The 27,402-nt window shown below is 35.1% G+C and overlaps 2 protein-coding genes across 4 annotated transcripts in view; both read right to left on the reverse strand.

The window, feature by feature from the left end:
- The window catches only part of LOC128865140 (probable serine/threonine-protein kinase nek3), a 91,222-nt gene extending 89,226 nt beyond the window's left edge, over nucleotides 1-1,996 (reverse strand). The window contains exon 1 of the mRNA XM_054105165.1: nucleotides 1,393-1,996. The gene's annotated coding sequence lies outside the window, so the exon portion shown is untranslated. The remainder of the gene's footprint in view (nucleotides 1-1,392) is intronic.
- Nucleotides 1,997-10,508: 8,512 nt separating this feature from the next.
- LOC128863507 (uncharacterized) lies at nucleotides 10,509-23,595 on the reverse strand. Of its 3 annotated transcripts, XM_054102706.1 has the most exons (5): nucleotides 23,411-23,595; nucleotides 23,084-23,147; nucleotides 13,453-13,582; nucleotides 11,395-11,522; nucleotides 10,509-11,329 (listed from the first exon to the last, which is right to left on the reverse strand). In XM_054102706.1, the coding sequence occupies exons 3-5, from the start codon at nucleotides 13,552-13,554 to the stop codon at nucleotides 11,206-11,208; spliced, it is 354 nt and encodes a 117-aa protein (XP_053958681.1). In that variant the 5' UTR covers nucleotides 13,555-13,582; nucleotides 23,084-23,147; nucleotides 23,411-23,595; the 3' UTR covers nucleotides 10,509-11,205. The 3 variants fall into 3 exon arrangements, with proteins under 3 accessions (XP_053958681.1, XP_053958680.1, XP_053958683.1); XM_054102705.1 differs by lacking the exon at nucleotides 23,084-23,147 and having other exon boundaries at nucleotides 13,453-13,579; XM_054102708.1 differs by lacking the exon at nucleotides 23,084-23,147.
- Between the last annotated feature and the right edge of the window lie 3,807 nt (nucleotides 23,596-27,402).

Genomic DNA, 27,402 nt, shown 5'->3' on the forward strand with positions numbered 1-27,402 from the left:
TACAATCTAGGAGAATACCCGCTTTCATTTTTGATTATTTTATTAAATTTTAAAAGTAGTTACCACGCCTTCGCCATTTTTGAGCATAGAAGCACGAGGAACATGTTCTATCCCATCTCTCATGTTTAACTACCAAACGAAATTCTAAATTCATTTAAACTTGAATAGAAAATTGCATTATCTTCCGAATGAGGTAGCATAGAATTTCTATACGAACTTATATACATAGAAGCAACTTATAGAATGCAATTAACAAAACATGCGGCTTTGTTAATGTTGCAATACACATACAAGCGTCTGCATTTTGTTTCTATGCATGACCCACCCCTGCCAAGTAGTTCACTTATTCATTTCCAATGCCCTCTTCCCCCTTTTGTGGGTTGCTTTGTTAAATATATAAACTTTATACACAAATGCATTATTTATTTATGCACCTAAATGAATACAATCCCTACATGTTCGCACTACATATATACTATATATTTGTAAAGTTGTTTGTTGTAGAAGATCCGTCAGAAGCAAGCACAAGATCAAAGTCGAAGAGAGCCATACAGATTTTAAGAATTATATTCAAAAATTTTTATTGTGCTACATATGATTATCGCACGATGGAAGTTATCATTGTCGCCACCTCTACAGCAGTGGAATTTGGCGTCAGTAGGTTGCAGTGTTTCCGGTTTAATCCACTTCCATCTTTACCACACCACTCTCCTCCCTGTTGAGCTTCGCTCGAGTACTTCAAGAGTACAGTTCCTATTGGGTTTTGCTGCATACCTATCGAGTATACTTGTATGTATATATACATGCTGAGGTTGCAAATGTGTAACTGTAACCAGTGATTAAAATATTATTTGATATTATTGCTCTGCGTACTCTGAGAGCGAACAATTGACACACAAACGATGACGCCTCAAAATTATGTTATCTACCTTATCGGATGGGGGCCGCCGTAGCCGAATTGGTTGGTGCGTGATTACCATTCAGAATTCACAGAGAGGTCGTTGGTTCGAATCTCGGTGAAAGCAAAATTAATAAAAACATTTTTTTAATAGCGGTCGCCCCTCGGCAGGCAATGGCAAACCTCCGAGTGTATTTCTGCCATGAAAAAGCTCCTCATAAAAATATCTGCCGTTCGGAGTCGGCTTAAAACTGTAGGTCCCTCCATTTGTGGAACAACATCAAGACGCACACCACAAATAGGAGGAGCTCGGCCAAACACCTAACAGAAGTGTACGCGCCAATTATTTATTTTTTTTTTTACCTTATCGGATTACGATATTGTGGTTTTGCAATGCCCATTTAATTTTTTTCAATCGTTTCAATTGCATATCTAAATGCACACACATGCTTATGCATACCAATGTACGTATGTATATTAATTTGTATACTTACTTCCCCTTAGAGAGGTTATTGATCAAACAAATTGGCACACATCTTTTAAGACATGCTGCACTTGTCTTCCTAAAGTCTGCACTAATGAATGCCTCATATGTGTTTTTTCTTTATTTCATTTGGCTTATGATTCTGTCTTTTAACTTCCAAGTTGAAAATTATCAAAAGTTCACTACGCTCATCACTTAACACTCATAAGAGGGAGTCTATTTTATTTATTTAATAATCTATTCATTTATTTACTTGAATTTGTTTAACTTTGTATTTGTATATTCTGTGCCCAAAGCTTTCTTTGTCGCACATTTGATTGGGATTTCAACCGTTTTTATTGAACACATCCATTTCTGAAAACCGACGAAATTTAACCCAGCCCCACTCTACATAACTTTGGTCAGTTTAAGTTATTGATTGACAAGAATTGACATATTCTGCCCCCGCGATTTATTATACATAGTGCTTTTCAGAATCTACATATGTGTATATGTATGTACATATACATATGTCACTGTTCGCTCTACTATTTGTTCGATTGCTTTGTCTCTTCGCGCACTCCAGTTAGACAGCGATCAACACACGAAAGCGTTGCAAAAACAACTGATTGTCAAAAACAGGCGGGAGAATTTCCCGTGCTCCTCATTGTCAAAATGATCGCCGACCCTTCCCCCTTTCTTAAGGTGTTTTTGCTGTTGTTGTCGATATCAATGAACACAATATTGCTCAAATCGTTTGGCGCTCTACCACTGTTGGAGCAGTAACGAAATTTCTTTTTAAATACTCTTCATTCTCTTTAATGAACAACCAACTTAAGAGAGTCGAACTGAGAAGCGTCAGAACTTATCCGCAAGTCATTTGGTTGAAGGTTTTGTAAGTTTTCGCTCTCCTATATTGCTCATTTACACTGCACAACATTTCAAAAGCGATGTACCCGTGTAATATAATATTTCTATTAATAATATATAAAATAAAACTTATTGGGCTTAAATCTTATTTTGTTGAACCTAATGTGTTAGGGAATCGTCTTCCCATTTATGAATTAAAAAAAAAATTGTACATCAACAGGTTGAGATCTTATTTTTCATCACATTCAAGTAATGGGAATGGAGTCATTAAAAGTCGAAGAGAAAACTATAGCTATTTGGCTTTACCTTTTGTAATACAATAAATAGTGTTTGTCGAAAAGCATGTCAAAGTATATAAGTAAATATGTTATCTAAAATCTCTTTATTGGCGAAAATATTCTTCAAAGTATAGTCTACCACTCTTAGTGGTTGTTACACATTTAACCAATACCTATACCAACTGTCAAAATTAAATGTCTATGGATTAAACTTAGAGAATTTCAGTAAAATAAATACAGCAGGTTTTGAGCTATTTCTGAACTTTTTTCAGAAGTATTTCATTTATAAACGGTCAGCCCTTTACGCGGACTGGTGTCAAGATTTTATAAGGTATTGGCTGAAGCCAATATAATATAATCTGAAAAAGAGTGATGGGAGCTTTTGTGAGTGTGAGGAGAAGAAGGTCAAACTACTTCTGCACACTCAGTTCCCGGGATCTACCCCATTGCGAGAGACAGAAAGGATTGCAAATTTTAGGGTATTTAGTAGAAGCAACTAGCAGGTGACGATGGGAATTTTAGTAGAATCTCATTTAAAGTAGGCAGGAAATACCAAGGAAAAGCCGGGAATTGACGACATCTTCCCGAATAGTTTACAAAAGGTATAGCCATTATCTTTGGACTACTTTTGAAGATAGCCAGATGAAGCCAGAATCAATGCTTTCGGTTAAATACTTAAAGTTTCGGTTAAATTGAAGGTCGTTCCTAGAAAACACTGAACATTATCCACTGTATTCTTGCACATATAGCAGGAAACTCGTGATCAGCTCATGAATATATAGGACGCTAATCAAAAGGGGGTAAGAAATACAAACTATTACTGTTAGCATAACTCGAGACGGTTGTTGACGAGCTAGTTCAAATGCTTGATCTAACCTCCACGAATGGAGGAAATGCAGGACTAAGTTTGGGCGCACCCTGAACAATAGGACTAAATTATTTTTTAATACAACCATTAAATTGTCCTACTAAGATGGGTTGAAAACTACCACAGCATAATTTACATGAAAATATAAACATTATGATCGAAAATCGATTTGAGTTAACGGAAGAAACACTAAATATCAAATACTAGACCGAAAACTACTCTGGAAACCACTTACAAAGGCAACATTGGGCAAATCTGTAAGAATATTAATGACTTATAGATTGCAGGGAAAAGTTGGGGTTATTCCTACAAGATAATTTTAAAGGACTTTTAAATTTTAAATAACTAAACTTTCAAAAAATGGTTTCACATAATTATCCTGACTAAATTGTTAAGCAACATACTTAATGTCAAAGGACAGATGTATAAAATAAATGGGGGGGAAAAAAAAAACATAATTATACTCACTCTCTGATATAAATGTGAATATCAAGCGAGAGAGAATATATCCAGCTATTAAAGAAAAAAATGTGCTTACTTTTCACTGGGACAAATATAGAGCAACAAAAAAATGTATATGTTAAAGGTATATATATATATATGCAGAAATGCATACCTCAACTTCGTTCTACTAGCTATTCTAAAAACGTAAAAAATAGTCAAACTTTCCTTCTATGAAATAAAGTATACGCAATGGATACCTCTGTTAACGTTTTCACCTTTAAAAAATTAAGTTGATGAGAAAATAAAGGGCTGAGTATGCAGCATTATTACAAAACCCCTATATTTTTACGTGCATATGAAATTTCTCGGCATTGTTTATATATCATATTAAGTTATCATTATCGCAATGTAAATCCATCTTAATATTTTTGAGTTTGGATAAAATCCCCTGATAAACATAAAATGAGTAAATATGTATATGTATAAATTGTGAGAAAACTTAAAAACAGACATACATTTTCAGGCACATAACAAGAAATAACAGGAACGAAAAAAAAGTATTATACAACAAAAAAGAAAAACAATATATGTAGTCAATCAATCTATGAGATTTAAAATGATTAACGCAGAGCGCATGTAATAAACTTGAATTGATATGAATCGCTATTTCGATTGCTTCAAATCGATCTCAAATTGTTGTATATTTATATAGGTATATATATAATTGGCGCGTATACCCTTTTTGGGCGTTTGGCCGAGCTCCTCCTCCTATTTGGGGTGTGCGTCTTGCTGTTATTCCACAAATGGAGGGACCTACAGTTTCAAGCCGACTCCGAACGGCAGATATTTTTATGAGGATCTTTTTCATGGCAGAAATACACTCGGAGGTTTGCCCTTGCCTGCCGAGGGGCGACCGCTATTAGAAAAATATTTTTCTTAATTTTGGTGTTTCACCGATATTCGAACCGACGTTCTCTCTGTGAATTCCGAATGGTAATCACGCACCAACCCATTCGGCTACGGCGGCCCAAATTGTTGTATACTTAGAGTTATTATCAATGAAATCTAATGGAATTGTAAATAAATCAGATCATTTCAATTTAACCATGGATTTGAGCTATATTCAAAGTTGTAAGTAATTATTATGGGTAAGTTGCTTAAAAATCGACTACAAAATTCCTATTGAAATATCGAACAAACATTTATCTATCTCTTTCAAACTTGAGAATAATGCAAGGGTTTTTCAAGCAGAAGTCTTTGCGTACTGCAGGCATTCAAACTGCTTAGGGAACCGGGGACCGAGGGAGATATTAACATTTTCTCCGATAGTCAAGCTGCGATCAAGGTTCTGATGACGCTATGGTGAAGAACGAAATTAGTAAACTCCTGTAAGGAGGAGATCAAATCTCTTGGGTATGCAGGTAACATTTCTCTGATATGTGTTCTAGGACATAGGAGCATAAAGGGAAATTAAATTGCTGATGAGCTTGCCAGGAAGGGGACTGAATTGGCCTCAGAGACCTCCTACCCGGTCATCGGCATCCCCCTGACAGTTGCTAAAGGGGAACTGCATAAATTATTTCCCAGGAAAGCGCAGAAAAGAATGAGCTCCATTTCTTCATGCGCTATTTCGAAAACACGATGGCCCCAGTACAATATTCGAAGGACTCAGAAAGGCCTGGGGACTCCACGCCATTCAATTTCCAAACTCGTTGTTGTGTTTACCGGTCACTGGGTACTTCTTTCTTCGACAGCCTGGGGCAGTGCGCCAACATAAACCCCATCAATCTTCTCCATTATAGCTCAACAGTTCTGGCTGGCTTTAGATATCTGCCTGTTAGAAGTCTCATAATGGTATCAAAACGGTGCTTCAGTGCTTTTTGAGGAGTGCCAGACTGGCACTTCAACCATATCACCTACCTACTTAATATCGAACAAACAAGAAAGTGAGTTGATATAAACGTTCTAAAAACTATAATTTGATTCCAAATCATGGCTTATTTTCAACAATTTTTTCCAAAACTCTTTCCACCATGGGAAGATGGTTTGAATAGTTAATAAATTATATATCGGGTATATATGTATTTGGCATAGTTCAGCGGCTTCGGAAACTGTTTTTGGCCTTTTCTCCGACTTCTTATTACAAATTATTTTCCCAAGATTAATTCCATCTGAACTTCCTCAAAGTCTCCATCCAAGTAATCATTATAAAAACATGAATTTTTTTTTTTAATTTAGTAGAACATTATCAGATTAGTAGATTTTTTCTTGTGCTGCAAATCATTTCGCAATGCCCCTGATACTGTCATTACATTTAAGACCAATTCATCATTCGTGATACCTGCTCGTGTAAATGGCGTTTTTCCTCACCAGTTATATTTGTGTCGCGTGAGATGTAACACAGTGGGCCCTAATCTATGCATCCCTGGGACAGTTGTGGTTTTTGCCTGACAAACAATGATACAAGTAGATACAAGCGCACCAAAACAAAGAGAAAAGGAGCGTTGGCTTCAAATTTTACTCGCAAGACAAACGTAGCTTAAATTTTTGTCGCGTGAGATGGTGTAACACAGTGGACCCTAATCTATGCATCCCTGGGATAGTTGTGGTTTTTGCCCAGATCTGGCCTCCAAATAGATTCTGCTAAAACTTCAATTTCGAATACATATATGTATAATAATATTTTTTCGAAGTTCCTTAGAAACGCTCCTACCTTTTTCTTCTCATCAAGTATTCATGAATGTTGATCAATTTAGGCCGAAGCCAAGAAGCTTAGGCGAAAATCATTGTCTACACCTACGACATGGCCTAATGGAAGCCTATAGGCAGCTTTTTTGCTGATATCAAAAGCAGTTTCAAGGTTAATAAAATCAATATTCGGTATGTGTTTCTGGAATATTTTCCAGGATTTGACATACACAAAAATCTGATCAATAAAGGATTTGCTAACGACTGGTTAACGATAAGCATCAGTATTTAAAAAATTTGACAATAGTAGCAGAGTACATTCAAATTAGGTGCAATCCTTGAAGCAGCTGATATATTTTATTACCAACATGTCGTTGCCTAACAAAATCATTTATTTCAACATGTGAGGAGCATATAAGTACTTATATATCTGGAAAGAATCCTTATTGATATGCGTACCTATGTATGAATAATGTATTCTCGTATATTATGGATTATATGTATTGTATAGTTTTTGTACCTGTTGTTTCTGTTTAGTTTTAGGTATTTTAGTATGGTTTTAAATTAATAGAAGATTTGCCGAAAATTTCGCGAAAACTAAAAATAATGACAAATAAATCTAAATCGGTTTCAAAATATGATAGCATTGGCCTCACTACCTCTGATTAGCTGTTGATTTTCATTTATTATGAGCTCGATTTCCATCCGATTAAAGTAAACAAGCACATTTTTTTGTGATCCATATTTAAAGCTATTCTTCTATCTTCTTATGTGTGTGCATATGTACATCTCTACATACATGCATATGAATGTTGCAAGTGGATTCGTGCAATGTACATGGATATACATATTCATGTAAAATATATGTGTTTGAATCGTTAGAGTATTCAATCGCAGGGCGCATGCGCATGCGCAGCTCTCAACGCGCTCACCTTTGGTTTAACGCATCCATGCTATGTTTCTCTTATTTTTTTAGATGCAACTGAAGCAACGACTATTGCAAATCTAAAATCATTATTTTTCATTATGGAAAGGCTGGCTGGCAAGGCGAGCCGTCGCGTTGCTCTTTTGAATTGTTGCGCTGAACTCAGCCCCGTCGCTAAATTGCCCAGTTGAAACATTGGTTTAAAAATGTAGCTGGTTGTTGGTCAATGGCTGGTGGCTGGCTGCCTGTTGCTGCTCGTCAATAGGATCGTTAAGGCAAAAAAGCAACTGCAGAAGCCGTTGGCGGTAGCAGCAGTCGCAAGAACAGCGCCAGTACTTTGACCATCGAGATCGTTTCATTTGGCCTATGTTGGCCTTTTAGTGGACGATTTCTGTTGCAGTTCTACCACCTTTTATCTTTTTGTTTGCACTTTATTTTTATTTTGTTGCGCTCGCGCTGCAGAATGACTTCAAGAGAAGTTGAAATTACAGCTGGCAAAAAAGAAGTTGCTCACAAGTGCCAGCAGAGCCAACGTTGTGGCCAGAAGAGGCATCGTGGTACGAATTGAATTAATCCTCAATCAAAAAGATGAGATATACAAAACACGAATCATTATTCTTAGCCTAGGAACTTATTAATTTTTACAATGATTGCCAAGAATTGCAACATAATCTATTAGTGAAGATGATAAATAATTCCCCTACGTAGTGTATTAAGATATATACGTACATACATATATTCAAGTATGTATCCATGTATTTACAAATATCTATATTAGTATAAAAATATTAAGACAGTTGTCATAGCTGTGCCGTATTTTCAATACAAAAAGCTTTTTGGCTCCACTGTTGCCCCTGACTACAAGTTCAACTGAGCACACAGTGCACTGGCCTGGCTTGCAGTGGCAATGCGAAAGGGCAAAAATAAACTCTTGACTTCTGAAACAACAATGAAGCTGACTTGTGCCTCCACTGACACTGCTTAAAACACTAAAAACAAGTACATTTAGGCTTTCGAGTTGCTTAAGGAATCACTGCCAACAACAACACGATGCATGATAACCGAGTTGATTGTTTATTGGTTGGTTGGCCAAGGCGGCTAGCTTAGCTACAGCAGTTCAGTGGTCGAGACACTGACCGATGGCCACAAACTCGACAGTACATGCAGTGCTGTTACAATTTCAAATGTCAGTAGCAGCGGCAATCAGGTAGTGGCTGCGCAAGAATGCCACATCACCACACAAGGAATTCGATGAAGAATTCTTAGCAAAAAAAAAAACAACAAAAAAACAACACAAATTGAAAGAGAGTTGCAACAGAAGCTGGTAGAGAAGAAGTGGTTACAACACTCAACAGCGGGCAGTTTTAAACAACATACAACACAAAATTAAAATCTTCCGGATGCTTTGAACTTGTTTCTGAACAATCACATTATGAAGTGAAGCTGGATATAAAGACTACATGAATGTATTAGAACTCTTACGATTGCAACGATATGCCAGTTTCAGCGGCAAGGAAGAGTGGTTGCCCGCAATTCGAACGCGTTTTTTTACACCTTGTAAATTAAATTTTCCGAATGGTTATACCTGGTTCTGACCATGTATCGTTGTTATACCCAAATGCTGCGCGTGCGCTTACCCATCTACATATATTTGTCTGTGTGTCTTATGATTACTGTGTTTTTTTATTGCGTCTTAACTTATTGAGACAATATACTGGTTAATAAAAGGTGAGTGTAGCAAGTCATGTAGGCATTTGATGTTTCACTCATACGCCAACCACCACTGCCCAAACTCAAAGCTTGGATAAGTGTTAAGTGAAAATTATTGTATTTAATACTCGCTGCGTTTGATTGAGATTGCTGGCAACACTCTTATTTCAAGATAAACACCTAATATATCAATACACAAGTCAAGCATTCTTTGATCGATCTAATTGTTCCCCCATACAAATTTTTTCTCCAGAATTTTAAATATGCACATAGGTCATCTCAAAACGATTTTTTTGCATTAGTGTAGATAAATATTTAAACAAAGTATTCAATATGATTTTCATTGCAACTAAAAGAAAATAGCACCACCTTAATGTATGTACATACATATGTGCAGTTTAATATACATGCATTAGAGAACTATACCTCACAAAGTAGAACTATAGAAATCCTGGAACTTTCAACTGAGCGATCTTTGCTAATACATTTATGTAGGTAGCTTTCGAACAGGTAGGTAGTAACTGACTCCGATTTTATTTTATTTATTTAGTACTAGTTCTTTCCTGTTGAAGTTGCAGTAGTTGTTTCGAACATCACCGCATTCATTATAATTTATCAGGTGTATATGTACTCGTGTACTCTTTGGAATTTGCACTACATTGCTTCTTGTTGTATTTTAAAAATTACCTTTCTTCCCCAGCCAATCGTTGGTACCTGTTAGCAATACTCCTTCCCGAAATGCTCGTTACTACACACATATGCATACATAGGTATGCATCTACATACATACATAGCTACATATATTCTCTTCATGTCTCACTATGCTTCTAGCTTCAAACTAAAGAGTGAATACAGTGAATGTATGCCAGCCAGGCTTGTAAGTTTGCTATGTTCATTGATTTGCTGCACTTGTATGAACTTGTTGCTACACATGTCGCACCGATCTCTATTCGTTTGTTGTCTATTTAATATTTATGAGGTCGATGTTACCTCCATACTCAGCTTTAGTGCCCCTAACTTCATCAGTGCGTATGCCTTTAGGAGTTCAACTTAGTTACATATGTACGACATAATTTTTCTATTCTTGTATTAGTTACACGTCGTAAGTTATTCAAAAAGCATTTTAAATGAAACTTACTTCCTTTGTGCGTTTTTAATATTGGTCGTCTAGAATGAAAGAAGAGCAGTCATAGGTTTGCCGTAGAGACTGCATTTCTAAAATTTGGAAAAATAGTATATAGTACAATATATATGTAAGTGCAGATATTGTAGAAAAAAACTTGTTTGTGACTTAGGAAACAATTTTTGTCTCCTGCGTAATCCTTCACAAATAATAAGATTTTGTTTTAATTTAACTCCATTTTTTATTTTATTAACAATGATTATTACTATACATACACAAATGTCCTGCCTCGCATATGCGGTGCATAATTTTAAGAAGCTTCAAACCCTTTTGCTCAGATTTTCAAATTTTTACGAGAGTTTGTCCTTTGATTTGTTTCGGCTGCTAAATAATGCAATCGTACAAATTATTCAATTAAAACACTCTTTAATGAAATTTGACATTTAAATACATACAAATATATGTACTTATATATTTACCACATGAGATGCATTCCGCCGTATATAAAATCAGAGTATGTAAACAAAGGGACTTAAATCAATATTATAGGCATTTTGAACGCTATTATTTTTTTTTTTTGTGTTTTTAAAGTCATGCTTTGGGATGCGATATGACAAATTAACGATTTTGTGATATACATACATTTAATAACACTTACATATTTTCGATTTAATAGTTTTTGATAACATTCATTTAAAAATAAAATTATGTAGCTAGTTACTATAACAAAATCCACACTTTTGCTAGTTTTGACACATATCCATGCATAGTTAAAGGGAGTAAATGTAGTTTTCTGTTTGAAATGTTGTCTTTATGTGATCTCCACTAATGAATTAAATAGCTATGGAACAATGTTTTAGGCATTTTTGTTAATAAATAGCATATTTACAAATTTCGTCTTTTATGCGATATTTTTAGCTTAGATTTTTTCAAAACATTTACTTCTTGAAGCACGAAATAGGGTTAAAATAGCACTGTCTATATCTAACTTGACGTTTTGACTCAGGCATGCGTAAGAGTTCGTTCATGCTGCTGCTCCACCCGGGAGTACGAATGTACGATCTATGAACACAGCAACCAAAATCAGTTACAAATATGTTTTAAAAGTTGTAAGAGTATTAACTCACGTTGGTCTATATTGTGCAATCAACATTTGCAGGCGATCGAGTGGGACGCCAGAATAGGATCCGGCCGCTGGCAGCTCATAGTAGCTATTACGTACTTCATCGACATCCTGCTCCAAATTCTCCAGATCCTATAATTGAAATTGGGTTATAAGTTTAAAGTTTCTGGCCTTCATAATGTGTTTTATCTCTTTTAAAAAATAAATTAATTTTCAGTAGTGTGGATCATTCCAGAAGTAATCAAATCTGTAGTAAACTCAATTGTAGTATACTAAATCAGCAGTTTCCGGGTAAACAGGTGTTGTTGACCTACTAGAATAAAAACCAAGTTCTATGTCAACGCAAATGTGGTCTGCTCCTGGAAGGGTGAGCAGGCAGCTGTAAGGTCGTGAAATCCTTCTGCAACGGGTGGATTGAGAAAAATTCTATTGTAAGATTTACAAAGCCTCAGCCTTGACGAATTTCATCAACAGCATCAAGCGATTAACACACAACGATCCATCATCGTTCGGTCGTCATCCACAAATCCGTCCAATTTTGCGATCCTCGCTAATCATAGAAGGCTATATAAAATGCGCTGAGTGTAACCTTCAGCCCACTCAAAATCGGGAAGAACCTTTTCGGGCTATTCAAAACCGAACGAGTTTTTAGATAAGGTGACTGTTTTTCGTGCGAAAGTGGCTCTACATTTAATATATTTACCATGACATTGGCCAAACTTCCACTTCCGTTATGCTTTGGAAGTAGGTTTTCTACGGCTTCATTTATCTGGTATTAACTTCAGAGCAAATTAATACAAAAGAGAATATTGTTAGCGAAAAAATATATAACTAAAGATTTAGTTCTCAAACTGAGCGATTTATTTCCCTCCGTTGAACTCGGTAGGTAGGTAGGTTAGATGGCAAGAGTACACTAGCAAGTAGCAGGTACACTACAAGTAGCTTACGCGCCGTTTTGATACCATAATGTTGATCACTGCAAAAAAAAAAAATTTAGGGAAAAGAAAACTGTCTACAGCCATCCAGTGCTGTTGATGTAGTGGAGGAGAGAAAAGGGATCTAAGCTAGGGAATTTCTTCAAGCCCTCGCTAAAGGGCACGTTAAGGAATCTCAAGCGCCTAGTCGCCAGAGCCGGACATTTGCAGATAAAGTGTTCAACAGTCTCTTTCTCTGCAGGATCCCCACAGCTTCTCCGCATGAGTACCGATCACCCAGTGAGCAGTGAACACCGCAATGAGTTTGGAAATTGAATGGCGGGGGATTCCCATACCTTAAGCGTTCTGTTTATATCGTATTGAGGCCATCGTGTTTTCGAAATAGCACACGATGAGACAGACCTCCATCTGTCTTGCGCTTTTTTAGAAAGAAATTGTGTAGTTTCCCTTTAACAACGGTCAAGGGGACACCGATGTCTCAGAAGGGGACAACTGAAACCGGTTCTGTCGACCCCTTCAATTTCATTTCCCTCTATATTATGTTTAACTCATTTCTATTAAATATGCAAAGTTTAACGGTGATTGATATGTGAATGTATGTACCTGGTTAACCTGTTCATTACGCAGAATAATTTATATGTTTTGCTAAAACATCGATATATGTACATGTATATCTGGGCGAATGTTTAGATTTGGGTTGAATGCAACATACATTCGTGACCGAAAATTTCCTCAAAAATGTATATCGATATATAGAAAATATAAAGAGTAATTCCGTGAAATTTCAAGATTGGTTTAGCTCACCTCTCTTAACTATTCGATTCGTTGCCGGTTGGACGGACGAAGGGCAATCGTTAGGTTTATTATACAATTATTATCATGAAAAGCAACTTGTCAAGGTTTTAAGCGTGTTTCTTTAATTATAAACATACATACATATATCGCACAATATTTTCAAATATGTTCAATGAATTCTAGATTTTGTATATATGTTCGTGTATGTATGTTACGGGTATGCTAATCAAATTGAATCATCTGAAACTATCATTTAGCTTACTCTACTAAAAGTTTTTACCTTCAGGCTCATATACATACACATACTCAGCCACACATAAGTATTTATTTACCTGATTATTCTCGAGCACATTTTGTGGACGGGACTCGATCGTGACAATATCCATTATCATCAGCAGGGCGCAAAACACGAATATAGGCATAGATTTCATCATTTTTATAGATGTATGTACCGGATTGCTACTGAGAAATAAGAATTCAACTTTTATTAATATAACATACCAAACAATTAGTAAAAAATCCTGTGATCATAATCAAAATACTTCTACGTCAAAGGCATGCTTACAAAAAAGTGCTTTTATAAATCAAATCTATTCTACTCAGAAACCAATACGTTAAGTCAACCTGATTTTATTAATAACATTTTGTAAAACGTTCTTAGGGAGGAAGACATGTGAATACAGAATTTATAGACGTTATCCCATACTCTTTTATCAGTAATTTATGTATATGTTTTTACTTTTATTAAAACAAATATCTTCCAGATTACTTTTGTTGATAATTTTGCGCGTCTTTTCCAACTCTGTCGCAGTGAGGGCGAAACGCATATATAGTACTCTGCTCTGCGCCAGGGCTATAAAATATTATGTTTTTCTCAGCATAATCATAGAGTTGCGTGTATTTGCACAAACTGTTGCACTCTGGCCTATAGGCATATACCTACCTATATGTATGATATTTACTACTCCCACACAAAATGAGGACGAACGTTGTCCAACTGATTTTAGTTTATCAAAATAGTTGTGGAAAACCTTTATTTTCGTATTATTGCGATGGCATATTTCTTGAGAAAATAAAACTTTATAATCCATACATTTCTCATCGAGCCTTTATATTGATTGGACAAATCAACACAATTCGCAGCTTTGGAAATTACAGGATGCAACAGTTTTCCTCACCAAACTGCCTCTAGATAAGCAATTATATCCTTTAAGAAACATGTAGTTTCTTCAATAATTTCTCTAAATCACATTCAATAAAGAGTTATTGAAGATACTCAACGACTGAGACAGATGACAAGAAACCCGGCCAATGTGATGCCATGTCTATATCAAAATTAATTTCAAGCATTATAGTCGGATATTCGTGATACAAAATCACGATTCATTTAACTACAGGAAGCATGAGTCTTGAGTTTTGCTTTTGATATTTAGGTAAGTCCATTGCTTAAATTTTATTTCAAGATAAAATCGTTAAAACTCTAAATCAGGTTCACCAAATAAAACTTAACCATTATATGTATTTACAACTGTGGGAATATCTCGCTAAAAAACATTAGTACCTACTGTTGTGCCCAATGCTCAAATGTAAGCCACTATTGCAAGTTTCCTATTATATTTATCAATATAATTCTTTTGTTCAGTATACCATAAAAGCATAAATCTCAGGAGGCCAAATCCGAGTAGACTAATTCCTTTATACAATTTGCAAATATTATTCGCATAAGATTGCATTAAAAAATGTATTAGTCATAAATATTCATGTAGCAAATATAATACATACATCTCACTTAGTGCAAATAAAGTATGTATACTTGTATATTATTTACATAATCGTATGCCCCTGCGGTATAGGATCAGTTTTTACTTCAAAGGCAGCTATATTTATGTATTCTAAGGGTATGCATTATGAGCATCACAACTAATCAGAGTAAAAATTATGCACACAGTCAAACATTATTCCACATGTGCATATGTATGTGTATGTTGGAATGGAATAAGTAATGTGCGTATGGTCTACATAGGTAATTACATCCTCTGTCGAAGACAATTTCCGTTGATTGCATTGAGTTTGACCGCAAAGACGAATATAAGAATATTAAAGAATACTAATTACCAGTTCACTATCAAACCGCATGATTCAGTGTTAAGAATTTGATTTACTAATGCTGTTAATTAGTTGTATTTGCTTTAACTGTTACGATTGAAAAGTTTGTTAGTAAATGCATTTATGCATGAAATTGAGAAATCGACTGTGGTCAATTCTATACGTTTTTCCATTGAAAGTATTTTTATTCAAAATTTAAAATCAAAAATTTATCTGCGAGTAGTTAATTTATAAATTTTATGACAACTTTGCAATAATTGCATTAAAATAATTAACATCTGACCGCTCTAGTGCACTAACGGTTCCATAAAACAACATAAAGGAAAAGAGATCAGGGCGAAGAGGAATGTTGAGGCATTTTAAAGAACATTTGTGCTCCATTGCTACATTATAAAAGCACCACATATTGACAAGTTTTGGTTTTCTAAAAAAATATAGTTCATTATATAACAAAGACCACATTAATCCAAATTTAAAACTTTATACACGATTTATTGTCTATAAAATCCCCAAATTTTCAACAACCTTTTAAACATTCTAGCCACCAGCAAAAATAAAAAATCAACGAAATTTTTTATCCACTTCACACTTGCACTCTTTTATACTTAAATTTAATGGCGTTTATAAAACGATGGTCAACCGATTTGACGAATTTGACGATCGATACTAAAAGCCTCTTAAGCACACTATTCAAACCAAGAAAGAATCACGATCATTCGGATAAAATAACAAAAATATACAGATGTACAGATATCTACATATCCTCAATATTGAAAGTCGCTAACTAATATTTTTGTTAGTTTACAAAAGAAGGAAAAACCTGACGGCAAATTTAATCAAAACAGAGATAAGTAATAATGCTCAACTTAATTGTTCAACGCTTATATTACCGATAGTTTTAATAATAATGTAATATTTTTTAATAGAGGTACATATATTTAAAAGTAATATATCAAAATCCGTTAAAAAGTCGATTTGGTAAAAGTATGAGTTAGTGCTTTTTTTATATTTAACCAACGATATGCACTTTAAATTGACATTTTTATAAACATAAATACATATGTATAAAATTTAATTTTTAATTCTTGTAATAACAACAATGACTCAACAGCGCTAATCGCAAACTTAATAATTCTTACTGCAGTCCAAGCAATATGATTAAATCGGTGACATGACTACCAATTTCTTACAAGAAAATCGCAGCGACCTCCGCTAGCTCACCCACAAGATTGTGTTGCCTCTGATTGTTCTGAAAGGTAGACTTTTTTTCGTATACTCTGCACTGCTACTACTGAGATGCATTTCCGCAAATCGTGCCACACCGGCAAAAGCAGTACAAATGCCAATCGAATACAGAATCAGAGTTATGAAAAGGATAAAAAGTTTAATTGCAATGCTTCGACATGGTTTCCGTTTCGTATTTACCACCAACAATGGTTTAAAGCACCGTTGCTTCAATGCTTTAACAATAGAAAAATGAATTCCACGTGACAAAATATTGAGAAGCACACAAGTATGAATATTCTGTAGCGTAAAAATTTAAGCAATTACAAGCATTAACTATGTTACTTATTTTTAAATTCCACAAAACATTTTTGTTTGTACTGTCTTCAAAGTATAAAAATGAGAAAATTTCTATAACGCTCGTTAAAAATAGTTTAATATTTTATATAACACAAAGAACAAATTTCTAAACGAGAATTATTGCTTTGGTTAGTGCTGTAAACATTTAAACCCCTCTATAAATTCAATTACTGCGAATAAGTGCTTTACACGCCATGACTGGTCCACGGCAAAGCATTTCTTCCTTCCATAATTTCGAATTGGTAAAGGCAGGTGATGATGCGTATGAGTGCAGCTTATTCCCTGTTGGCAGCAGCGAAAATGTGCTATGCACACACATACCACATAAGTACGTATGTACGTGTTAATAAACATGAGTGCACATGCACGTATGCACACATGGGTGTACACAAAAAGTAGTTTAAAAGAGCTGTGTCATAAAAAAATATTAACACATATCCACACGTACATATATTCAAAGCTTATTAATGCAAACGGCGAAATAATTCATTACAACAGACCGGAAGAAATAAGTATATTACATAAATGCATTATCTTCTGCTCTTATGTATCATGTGTATCTAAAGTTATTCTAACAAATCGAAGGGCCTACAATTTGAAGACATCTTTGAAAACAATTTTTTTTTGAAAATACAACCATTATTAGAAATTTTTTCAGTAGTTTCATGTAAGCGACTTTCTGCTTTCTAGCCGATATGCCTCGCTTGAACTTAAACTCACTTAGCCTTACATTAAAAGCCAGAATAAACGATTTCAATGACTACTTTTTTTGTTATACACTGTTTTGTCTACAGCCCTAAAGGTATTCCATGCGTTACCTGCTGATGATAGCAGAGGAGGAGAAAGTATAATATTTTGTAATATATTTTGAAAAGGCAAAAAGGACAACGACATGGCTTCATTGATATTTCTCACCCATGTTAGCTAGCACGAGAAACAGAAACTCTGCCATAATTGCTTAGGTGGTTATACCACTATTTATTCGAGAAGAATAACAATATTCCTCGCCATACATATTTCTAGAACTAAGTTTTCCCATTCTTTATAACTTTTGCTTTTTAAGAAGTATTGAAACCTACTCTTCATACTAAAATTATATCACAGACGAAAGAAATAAAAGTTTTAATAATTTAAGTGGCATTACAAAGTCGCCAGTTTTAAATTAAACATTTTTAAATAATTGCATTTCCAAAAATTATAAAGAAATGTATCAGCAAAGGAAAATAGGTTAAGTGAAATAACACTCATAGAAGTAGCTAGGTCTTTATTTTCATTTTAAGTATGATACTAAATATCAATTAAAACTTCCAATCCAATTTCCATCTCCCTCGGAAAATTCTGTCGGTTAAACATTATTGTGGGTTAAACATCTCTTTGATGCTATTTCCTGAACTAGGAAATTCGTGTACTTGTATATCCAAAATTAATAAACGAAAGTCAAGAAGGAAAATAAAGCTGATGGGAAGAAACTTCTTTAGATTAGGCTAATTAAATTTGCTTAAAAGCCGTAACTTATTCCGCTCAAATGTTACTTTCCTCACCTTTTAGAGCTCGTCAATATATCATACGGGGTTTTTTTAATAAAAAAAAATTCTCCCGGCATGCCAGTCTACCTGCTCTTCAAGCCTCACAATTTAGTTCTAAAAATTGTGAGGAAAACGGTTATTTTTATACGACGATGGGTGGCGATACACTCGTAAAAAAGATCGTATAAAATATACTAATCAAGAAAAAATCGCCAACTAATGATAGGTTAGGTTGTCCAGGTTGCTTGTCTAAGGCAAGACACTCGGGTGGCCCTAAGGTCCATTGTGAAGTCAGCATTTGATTTCCATCCCCTAACTAAGTTGCTTAAACTACTTAGATCTTTTGAAGAAGGTAACTAGTCACTCCAGTGAGACATTTTGTAAATTGGTTGGGCTGCCAATGGTACCCAGTGACGAGTAACTCAACTAATGATGCAACTTCAAAAAGATATGTCGATACCATGACTAATTGGAAGTGCTTAAACTTTCCCTAAGTCCATCACGTTCCAATAACAATGATTCTCGACATTATTTACGCGTAAAGTGTTTATGGTATTTATCGAATTTAATGCTGAATGCCAACCAACGAAATTTTCTAAATTACAACAGTGACAGCAGTGTGCCTGCCTATATCCGAATGTACCTTATCAAATTTTCTTTGGAACAAGTAAGGAAGTTCTGAATTCATTCTATACCCGTGCATATTTTAGTAAAATTTAAATTGAGACAGGCAGACGGACAGAAATTTAGTCCCAATATGTAAAGGAGGGTATGAACTAAATTTGGGCGAGTTTTATTAAATTTACCAAAAAATTACTCTGGCACCGCCCATTCTCCAAAATGTTTGTTTCGTCATTCACCCTGTTTTTGGGTTCATCAGTTATACCAAATATGAACAATTTAATTTACTTATATTAGAGATATCAGATTTTTTCCTTTTTTGAAAAATTACCGTTAGAAAGGAGATGCGCGTAGTTATATACCGACTTTGCCCATTTTCAATACTAAATTGCTTAGAACAAAATGTCATTAAAAATAAGTTTCATTGAAATACATATAATACAAGTGCACATGGGCATACGGACGGACAGGCAGACATTGCTAAATCGACGCCTCCCACTATTCTGAACATGTCTATGTCCATATCTACCTTCATTATTTTATGTTATTATATGATATACAATCGTTGTATGGACAAAATTATAATAAGCAAAATCCAGCATCAACCGTTCCCCAATTCTCGCTTATATATATTTCTTTAATAAGCTTCTCAATTGATTAAATATGAATTTCCGAAAAGCCGAAAATTGATAACTGAATCCCCACCCCATTTGATAATACTTCAGAAACAAAGTATTTTTCAAAATCCATTCCGCTTGCGTTCCTTCCTTTATTCTTTGCAAAAATTATAAATTTATTTGTGGTTGATGAAAAAAACCATCCTCGAAAACATCACTTTCTTTTCAACACATTTTCTCAACACATTTTCTAAAATAACTATACTAAATTGTTAATTTAGCTGAAAACAAATTTTTTTATTGCCAAGTGCGGATGTTAGTGAAGTTAAATTTAAGAACAGAAAACTTGAACCATAAAACTCCCACTATGATTTAATAAAAGCTGAAAAATTCTACTAATGAAATTTTAAAATTTGACAAACATTGTATCATATCAGATAAAGGCATGGATAAAGGCATTTTCAGTGTTTTATAAATACACTCATATATATATATCAGAATATACATATATATTTTATCAGAACAATTTATTTGAGCAAAAGGGATAATGGTGAGGAAAAATTTATTTGGAGAGAAAAAATTATAAATTTATGTCAATATATTTTAATTTCAGCGTTCAATGCATATACATACTTACATACATACTTGTACATAAGTTCAGTAAAGTAATGAAAGATAGATAAGAAGTTGACGACATGATTTATTGCTTATATTTAATAAACACTAAACGAATTTGGTTACTTAAATCAACTTAAATATAAATATTGTACTGGGCTTTATGAAAATGTTGTTGTTGTCACCTACGACAACCTTTTCAATGCCGTTTTAGATATTTTTCTTTTTGGGCACAGAAAGCGGATTGGATTTCATTACCATCATTACAGTGTAATTTGCATATGTATAACAATGTGTAAGTGCGGAGGCATTTTTACAAGTAAGTTAAAAGGTTTTGCGAAGAAAGCAAAAATTTGTAACCACTAACTTCCTTGAAATAGAAAAAAAATTGTTGAAAGGAAATTAAACTTGCAAACCTCTGTAAAACCCTGCTCAATCGCACCTCTTGTTCAAAATAATCTCTGCGAAAGTCTCTTAAAGCATATCATGAGAACAACCTGGCACTGAATCGAGTACCAACATAGTGGATTTCTTACATATGTACAAGCAAAAGCTGTATTTTAAATTTAGCCATAGCAATGCGGAGCTTAATTTGCTGTTGCTTCAATGCCTCTCCACACTACGTAGGTATGTAATCGACGGATATAAATTCCATACATACTATACATACAGAGCAGACACATTTTCCGATATCAAATTTCTAATTAACTTGCAAACGTTATTTATCAGAGCAATAAAAATGTCCTGATTATGAGGATTTTATTTGATGTACTTAGAAGTACAGGTATCCCTCGTATAACGCGATAGTTACGTTCCAGAAGAATTGCGCGTTATGTAATTCCGCGTTATCTAAAACATAGTTTTCATATAAATTTGGGGGTTATGTTCCAATAGGTTTTTTTTTAAATAAAATATATACAAAATAACAGATGCACATATATTTCAACTCAATACTAAAGTTCAGACTTTCTTATACAATTAAAAACACAAAATATGAATAATAATACATGTGTACATACATATTTCAAAATTCAAAAAACAAAATTTAAATAATTATGTGCACATTAAAAAATTTAAAAACAAACTAAAACAAATTAAAGGTTTATTAAATTCATATGGTAATTAATCTGTTTCACTGTCTTCAAAGATCTTTGCACGTGGGCGTTTTGGGGGAGCAATAGCTTCATCAGAAGATATTTCTTCAACATAATTTTCGCTATTGGATAAGAAACTAGTTGTGGGACCTTGTGGTTCTTCTACTGGTTTTATAATTGCAAAATCTGTTATCAGTTTTATCAGGTTTTTTTAAGCTCCTTTTCAATTTCGTAATAAGGTGCTAGATTAATATCTCTTTCCCTTATTATTTTGCTGGATCTCTCCAGCGAAGGATCATTAGTTGTAAAGAAAGATTCCATTTTCTCAACCAAACTTAAACCCTCTCGTATGCGCTGTAGAGAGAAACTGGAAATTGATTCACAGATATCTTCTACCGAAGTGACGTCATCTTGTGCGAGATTTGAGACGGATGGTATACTCACACATGTTGTGAAGGCAAAAAAGGGTAATTCCCGGTTTACATTAAAAATACATTACATATTATAAATATGTGGTACGCAAATTAGTGTTACCAGATTTTATAATTATGTATTTTCCCCTTCGCGTTATATAAGTCTAAATTTCGCGTTGTACTGAAACCAAATTTTTCCAAATCGCGTTATATCGAAACCGCGTTGTATAAGACCGCGTTATACAAGGGATACCTGTACACACTTTTTGTCGTTAGAATAGTAGTTGAGGTTGTCTCACAGCGGGACTAGTACACCATTACTGCTCATATTAGTTTTGTTGTGAACATTTTTTATTTTCGTTTGTAAAAGGGTTAACGGAATTTATTGAATATAAACCATGTACATACCTTTAGCGCTAAAGCCAAAATTCGCTACTTGATATAAACATATGTATGTATTGTACTTGAACATATGTAGCAAACGGTTCACCATTTTAGCAGCCAATTTTTCAACCATTAACATACAAACATATTTGCACATATGCAAATGCATATTTTTTGCTATTTCGCTGGATTAGAACTCAACGATTTTATGGCCACAAACTGATTAAATTTTATTGCCTAAGATTCCATTCATGTTCATGCGGTGTTAAGAGAGCTCACTTGTGGCAATGAAGCACTTATATGTGGTAAATGGCAATAGACAACCAACTGATTGATGTAAGCAGGTGATTTAACAAACAAAATCGCATCATATTTAAATTGGTTTTAAGATATTGAACTTAATAACACTGCACACATATAGGAGGAAAATAAGTGACTCAATTTGAGTTTTTAGATTGCTTTCCCCATAGTTCTATAAATACAAATACTAAGTTATTAAAACGTTAGACGTTGGTCCGATATATCAATCACTACGAAAATTCGAGACAATCATAATTGCCTCCACTTAGCCCTCCCTCAGACCCAATTACTTAATAGCATCCCTTCCTTCTAAAAGATTGTATTTACAAGCTTAATTGAGGATAAATGACTCAATCAACGCTAACAAACTTACGAAAGAAACGAAAAGTTCTTGATTGCTACAAATTAGTCAATAGATAATCAAAAAAAGTTTGCATGGTTTTTTAACCTTTAATTGTAAGTTGAGACCGTGCTTATGATTACACATGCTGCACCGTACGTATGTAGCGACAATTCGTTAGATGTTATAACTTTGGGCAACTAGTATTCCTTTTTTATGTACATACATATTAGCTATACATAAATATGTGCATATATGTCAGTACTCTTCCGTGCATTATAATATCGAAGTTTAGCGCTGAAGGACTCAATATACATATATTATCGAAATGTAATTTTTTAAGAAACCAAATTAAATCATTACCTTAATCATTGGTCAGTTGTATATTTCGGAACCGGCAGCATTCAACTGGACGTGAGCTGAAAGTCTGACGACGAATATTAGAGTTTTCATCTCTACATAGTTAGACTACCTAAAAATTTAGTTTTTATTCTGATTTCTAAAAATCTTGTATTTGTCAAAGAGGATATTTGCCGATAAAAAGAATACAATAATCACACATATGTTTTTTGGTGTTTTTCCAAAAAAAATTGTTGCACTCTAAAAACTCCTTTTTTTATACATATTTGTAGATACGTGTTTCATTTGATTAATTAAACAAAACTGTAAAAACGACTCTACTAAACTTACCGTTAAAATATTTTTATTTTGTAGATCTTTATTTTAATTTTAATTTGGCGCCAATTATCACTTAACACGTCAGGATAGGCCTCTGTACAGAATCACACACTTGCTTATTACACTTGGGAAGGTGAGTGAAAAAGACGAGAGTTATACCAAGAATTGTTACAATTGCTGTTGTTCACACTGTTACTTATGCCGACAATCTGATGCAGAAACCACGTTGGTTAGCCTTTTATACAAAACAGAGCCAAAAGTCGAGTGGCTTACTTTCCCACCCGCAACATTCGCGTCATTATCACAACGATGACATAGCGTTGGCAATGGATTCGTCGCAGCCAAAGAGACAACAGCAACATTTAATACAGAAGCAACAGCCAGGAACGATGCAGGCAATTGATGTATCGTCGTCTCGAACTCGGTGCGTTATTTTCGTTCCTACTCGTTTGTTTGTATTGATGTATGCATGTCTAGGTATGTTAAAGAGGGTTGTAAAAACTGTCTGGGCTAGGGGCATGCATCCTCGTTCATCACATGGAGTAACGAAGGAATAAATAAATTGGAATAACTTTCGTTGGAAACATGTTGCTTTAGTTTAGGGTTTTTTCATCATTAGTCACGACTATCTACGTATTTGCGTGTATAACACTTCCGGTGAATGATAACAGTTTTCGTTTACAAACGTGTGTAGAAAATAATTAAAGATGAAAGTCAATGTAATTATGACACTTTTGCAGCAAACGACCGATATATACTACCGTTATGTCCTCATGCAATTGATAAAATCAATGACATTTCCGAAAGTGGAATATAATTGTAACTGTTTAGTTTTTAATCCTTTTTTCTCTTGTGTTTCGCATTGAATATAAGCCAAGCAGCCGTTATTTCCCAAGCCCATTTTTCCCCTTAATAATATCATGCAGGTATTTTTATAATTACACATAAGGACGATAAAAGCTTTATAATAGTTCAGAAATTAGCAGAAGTTTTATGCAAAATCTAATGCTCACTATATGTACATAAATTTAATTTCATTTGCAATTTAGCAAATCAATAACACGCATTTACGAAACAATAGTTCTAGCTCAAAAACAAAACACATTATTTCATTTTATAAAAAAGCTTTGTACATACGAGCTGTGAATGGCTCTGCAAAATTATTTAATTATTTCTACTTTCAATATATCAGGTCAGTCCATAAATTCGTGCGTTTTTTAAAGGTGGTTTTAAAATTAATAAAAAAGTTGTTTAAGTATTTGTTAATCAATAATATATGTTCCTTCATTATTTACAATGTCTTCCCAACGTTTAGGCAAATTTTAAATTCCCTGCTCAAAAAATTGTTTGTCCTTGGAGCCAAAATACGCTTCGATATCCCTTTTTATAGCTTCTTTTGAGGAGTAGTTCCACGGAAAATGTGATAATAACAAGGAGCAATAGGTATGATACGGAGAGTATGGTGGATGCGGCATTAGCTCCCATCCGAGCTCGTTCAGCTTGCCTAATGTTTGCCTTGCGGTATGAGGTCTTGCATTGTCGTGATGAAACCAAACTTTGCGTCTATTCACTAGAGATGGTCGATTTTTGTTAAGTGCCGCATTCATGTTTGATAGCTGATGGGAATAATAATCAGCAGTTATCGGCTGGTTTGTTTCCAGAAGTTCATAATAAACAATACCGGCCATATCCCACTAAATAGATAGGAGAATCTTCTTGGGGCGAAGGCCATCTCTAGGGGTTTTCATCACCATTAACGATACGGTTCAAAAAACTTACATTTTCAAGCCGTTACAGCAGCTGAGAACACACATTCACTCTCTGCTGAAAGTTGGCGACGGAAAGTCTATGCGGAACCCATTTTCCCAGCTTTGAAACCTTACCCAACTGAACCAGGTGCCTGTGAACTGTTCCATCCGATGAACTTAACCTCTGAGCTACCATATCGACTGTCAAATTTGGCTCAGCTTCCACGAGTTCGAGCAAGGCGTCGGAGTTAAAGACTTCAGGACTACCAGCGCGCGGAGCATCCTCCACGTCGCAGTTACCACTTCGGAATTTTGAAAACCACTTTTGCGCAGTCCTTACACTCACGGTATCCTCTCCGTGAACAGTGTTTATTTCTGCAGCAGCTGTTGTTGCATTTTTACCACTTTTATAAATAAAATACAAAATATGCCTCTTATACGCGTTCGAAGATTCCATTTTATTTTTTAACAACACCTGCTTCTATCTGTGATTAAAATCACTTGTTAAATGCACAATCTATCAAAGAAAATATAAATAATTCCGTTATATTCCGCGAATAATTTTTTGTATGCAAAAATCGTACAAAAGTGAAATTATGGGTAAAATTGGCACGAACTTATGGACTGACCTGATACACCCTTCCTCTTTCGCTAAAATACTGCATGCGTTTCTTTCATGGTTTGTGACAATTCAATTGCTTTGAGGAACTGTGTCCACTCAGGCAAAGCAGACAGGGTAAAGCGGTTCCTTGGTGGAACCCTGAACTGTCGAAGCTTCGTGTACGGTCCAGGAAACTTCTTAATAAGGCCTTGAAGACCAAAACAGAAGAGGACTGGGCCAATCATCGACTTACACAGAGAGAATATAAGAAAAAAGTACGGCAAGGCAAACTTGAATCCTATAGAAATTTCTGCATTAACGTCGAAGAAATGAGGGAAACAGCGAGACTTTGTAAGGTCCTTCATTTAGACCGCTCAGTAAGGCTGGATTCCATTCGAAAACCTGATGGTTCATACACCATTTCCAAATCGGAAACGTTTAATGCTCTACTCGAAACCCATTTTCCGGGTAGTAGAACTCTCTCTGAAGCTGAAAGTGGCATGAACAATGACGGTGGCAACGGTGGAACCTCTAGGTACAGCTGGTATATTGCTAGTCGGATAGTGACAAGGGAATCGATAAGGTTTTCCTTATCTTCCTTTGAGAACTTTAAGTCCCCTGGACCTGACGGAATATATCCAGTAATGCTGAAAAAAGGAGGAGACAGGCTGATTGAGGCCCTGAAAAGGATCTTCACAGCCTGTCTTGCATTTGGTTATATACCATCCCAATGGCGACGCGTAAGAGTAGTATTTATTCCAAAACCAGGAAAAGATGACTATTCCCTAGCAAAAAGTTTTAGACCAATCAGTTTGACATCGTTCATGTTGAAAAGTCTGGAACGAGTGGTGGAGAAACATATTCGAGTGGGGGTATTGCCGAGAAGTCCACTTAGTAGAAATCAACACGCTTACCAGAGTGGAAAATCATGTGAATCAGCCTTACACGATCTTGTTAGCAAGATTGAAGCCGGGCTGGAAGCTGACGAATACACAATGGGCGTGTTCGTGGACATTGAGGGGGCTTTTGATAATGCCACTTTCGGCTCGATATGTTCTTCTGCCGAACGACACGGAGTTAATCAAACCATTATAAAATGGATATACTCCATGCTCTCTGAGAGGCTGTTAACCGCTGGTGGGAGCGACGACGAGCAAATCACAGTCAGGGCCAAACAAGGATGTCCCCAAGGGGGTGTTCTTTCTCCGCTGCTGTGGTGCTTCGTCGTAGACTCCCTATTAGCGGAGATGCAGGAACTCGGTTTTCACGTCCAAGCATGTGCGGACGACGTCTGTGCGCTAACATCGGATAAATCCTTAAGGAGGCTTTGCACGAAAGTGCAGAGGATTCTTGACAAAATCGATGATTGGTGCATGAGACAAGGTCTTTCCGTTAATCCGAACAAAACAACCATAGTCTTGTTTACGAGAAAACGGAAATTGGATGGACTTAGTCTTCCAACACTGAAAGGTGTGACACTTGGTCTTTCCAACGAAGTAAAATATCTAGGAGTAATCTTGGATAAGAAGCTGACCTGGGAGACATACGTTTCACTGAAGGTGAATCGTGCATTGAGGATTTTTCAGCAATGCCGTAGAGCCTTTGGCAAAACTTGGGGTCGAAACCTGCTGTGGTCCTATGGATATACACAGCAC

The sequence above is a fragment of the Anastrepha ludens genome, chromosome 5, assembly GCF_028408465.1.
Source record: "Anastrepha ludens isolate Willacy chromosome 5, idAnaLude1.1, whole genome shotgun sequence".
NCBI lineage: Eukaryota > Metazoa > Arthropoda > Insecta > Diptera > Tephritidae > Anastrepha > Anastrepha ludens.

Coding starts and splice junctions, on each gene's coding strand:
- LOC128863507 (XM_054102705.1), bottom strand. CDS start 13,554: ATGATGAAATCTATGCCTATATTCGTGTTTTGCGCCCTGCTGATGATA. Junction 11,523..13,452: donor ATGTGCTCGAGAATAATCAG/GTAAATAAATAC, acceptor TTTCAATTATAG/GATCTGGAGAATTTGGAGCA. Junction 11,330..11,394: donor ATTGCACAATATAGACCAAC/GTGAGTTAATAC, acceptor CTGTGTTCATAG/ATCGTACATTCGTACTCCCG.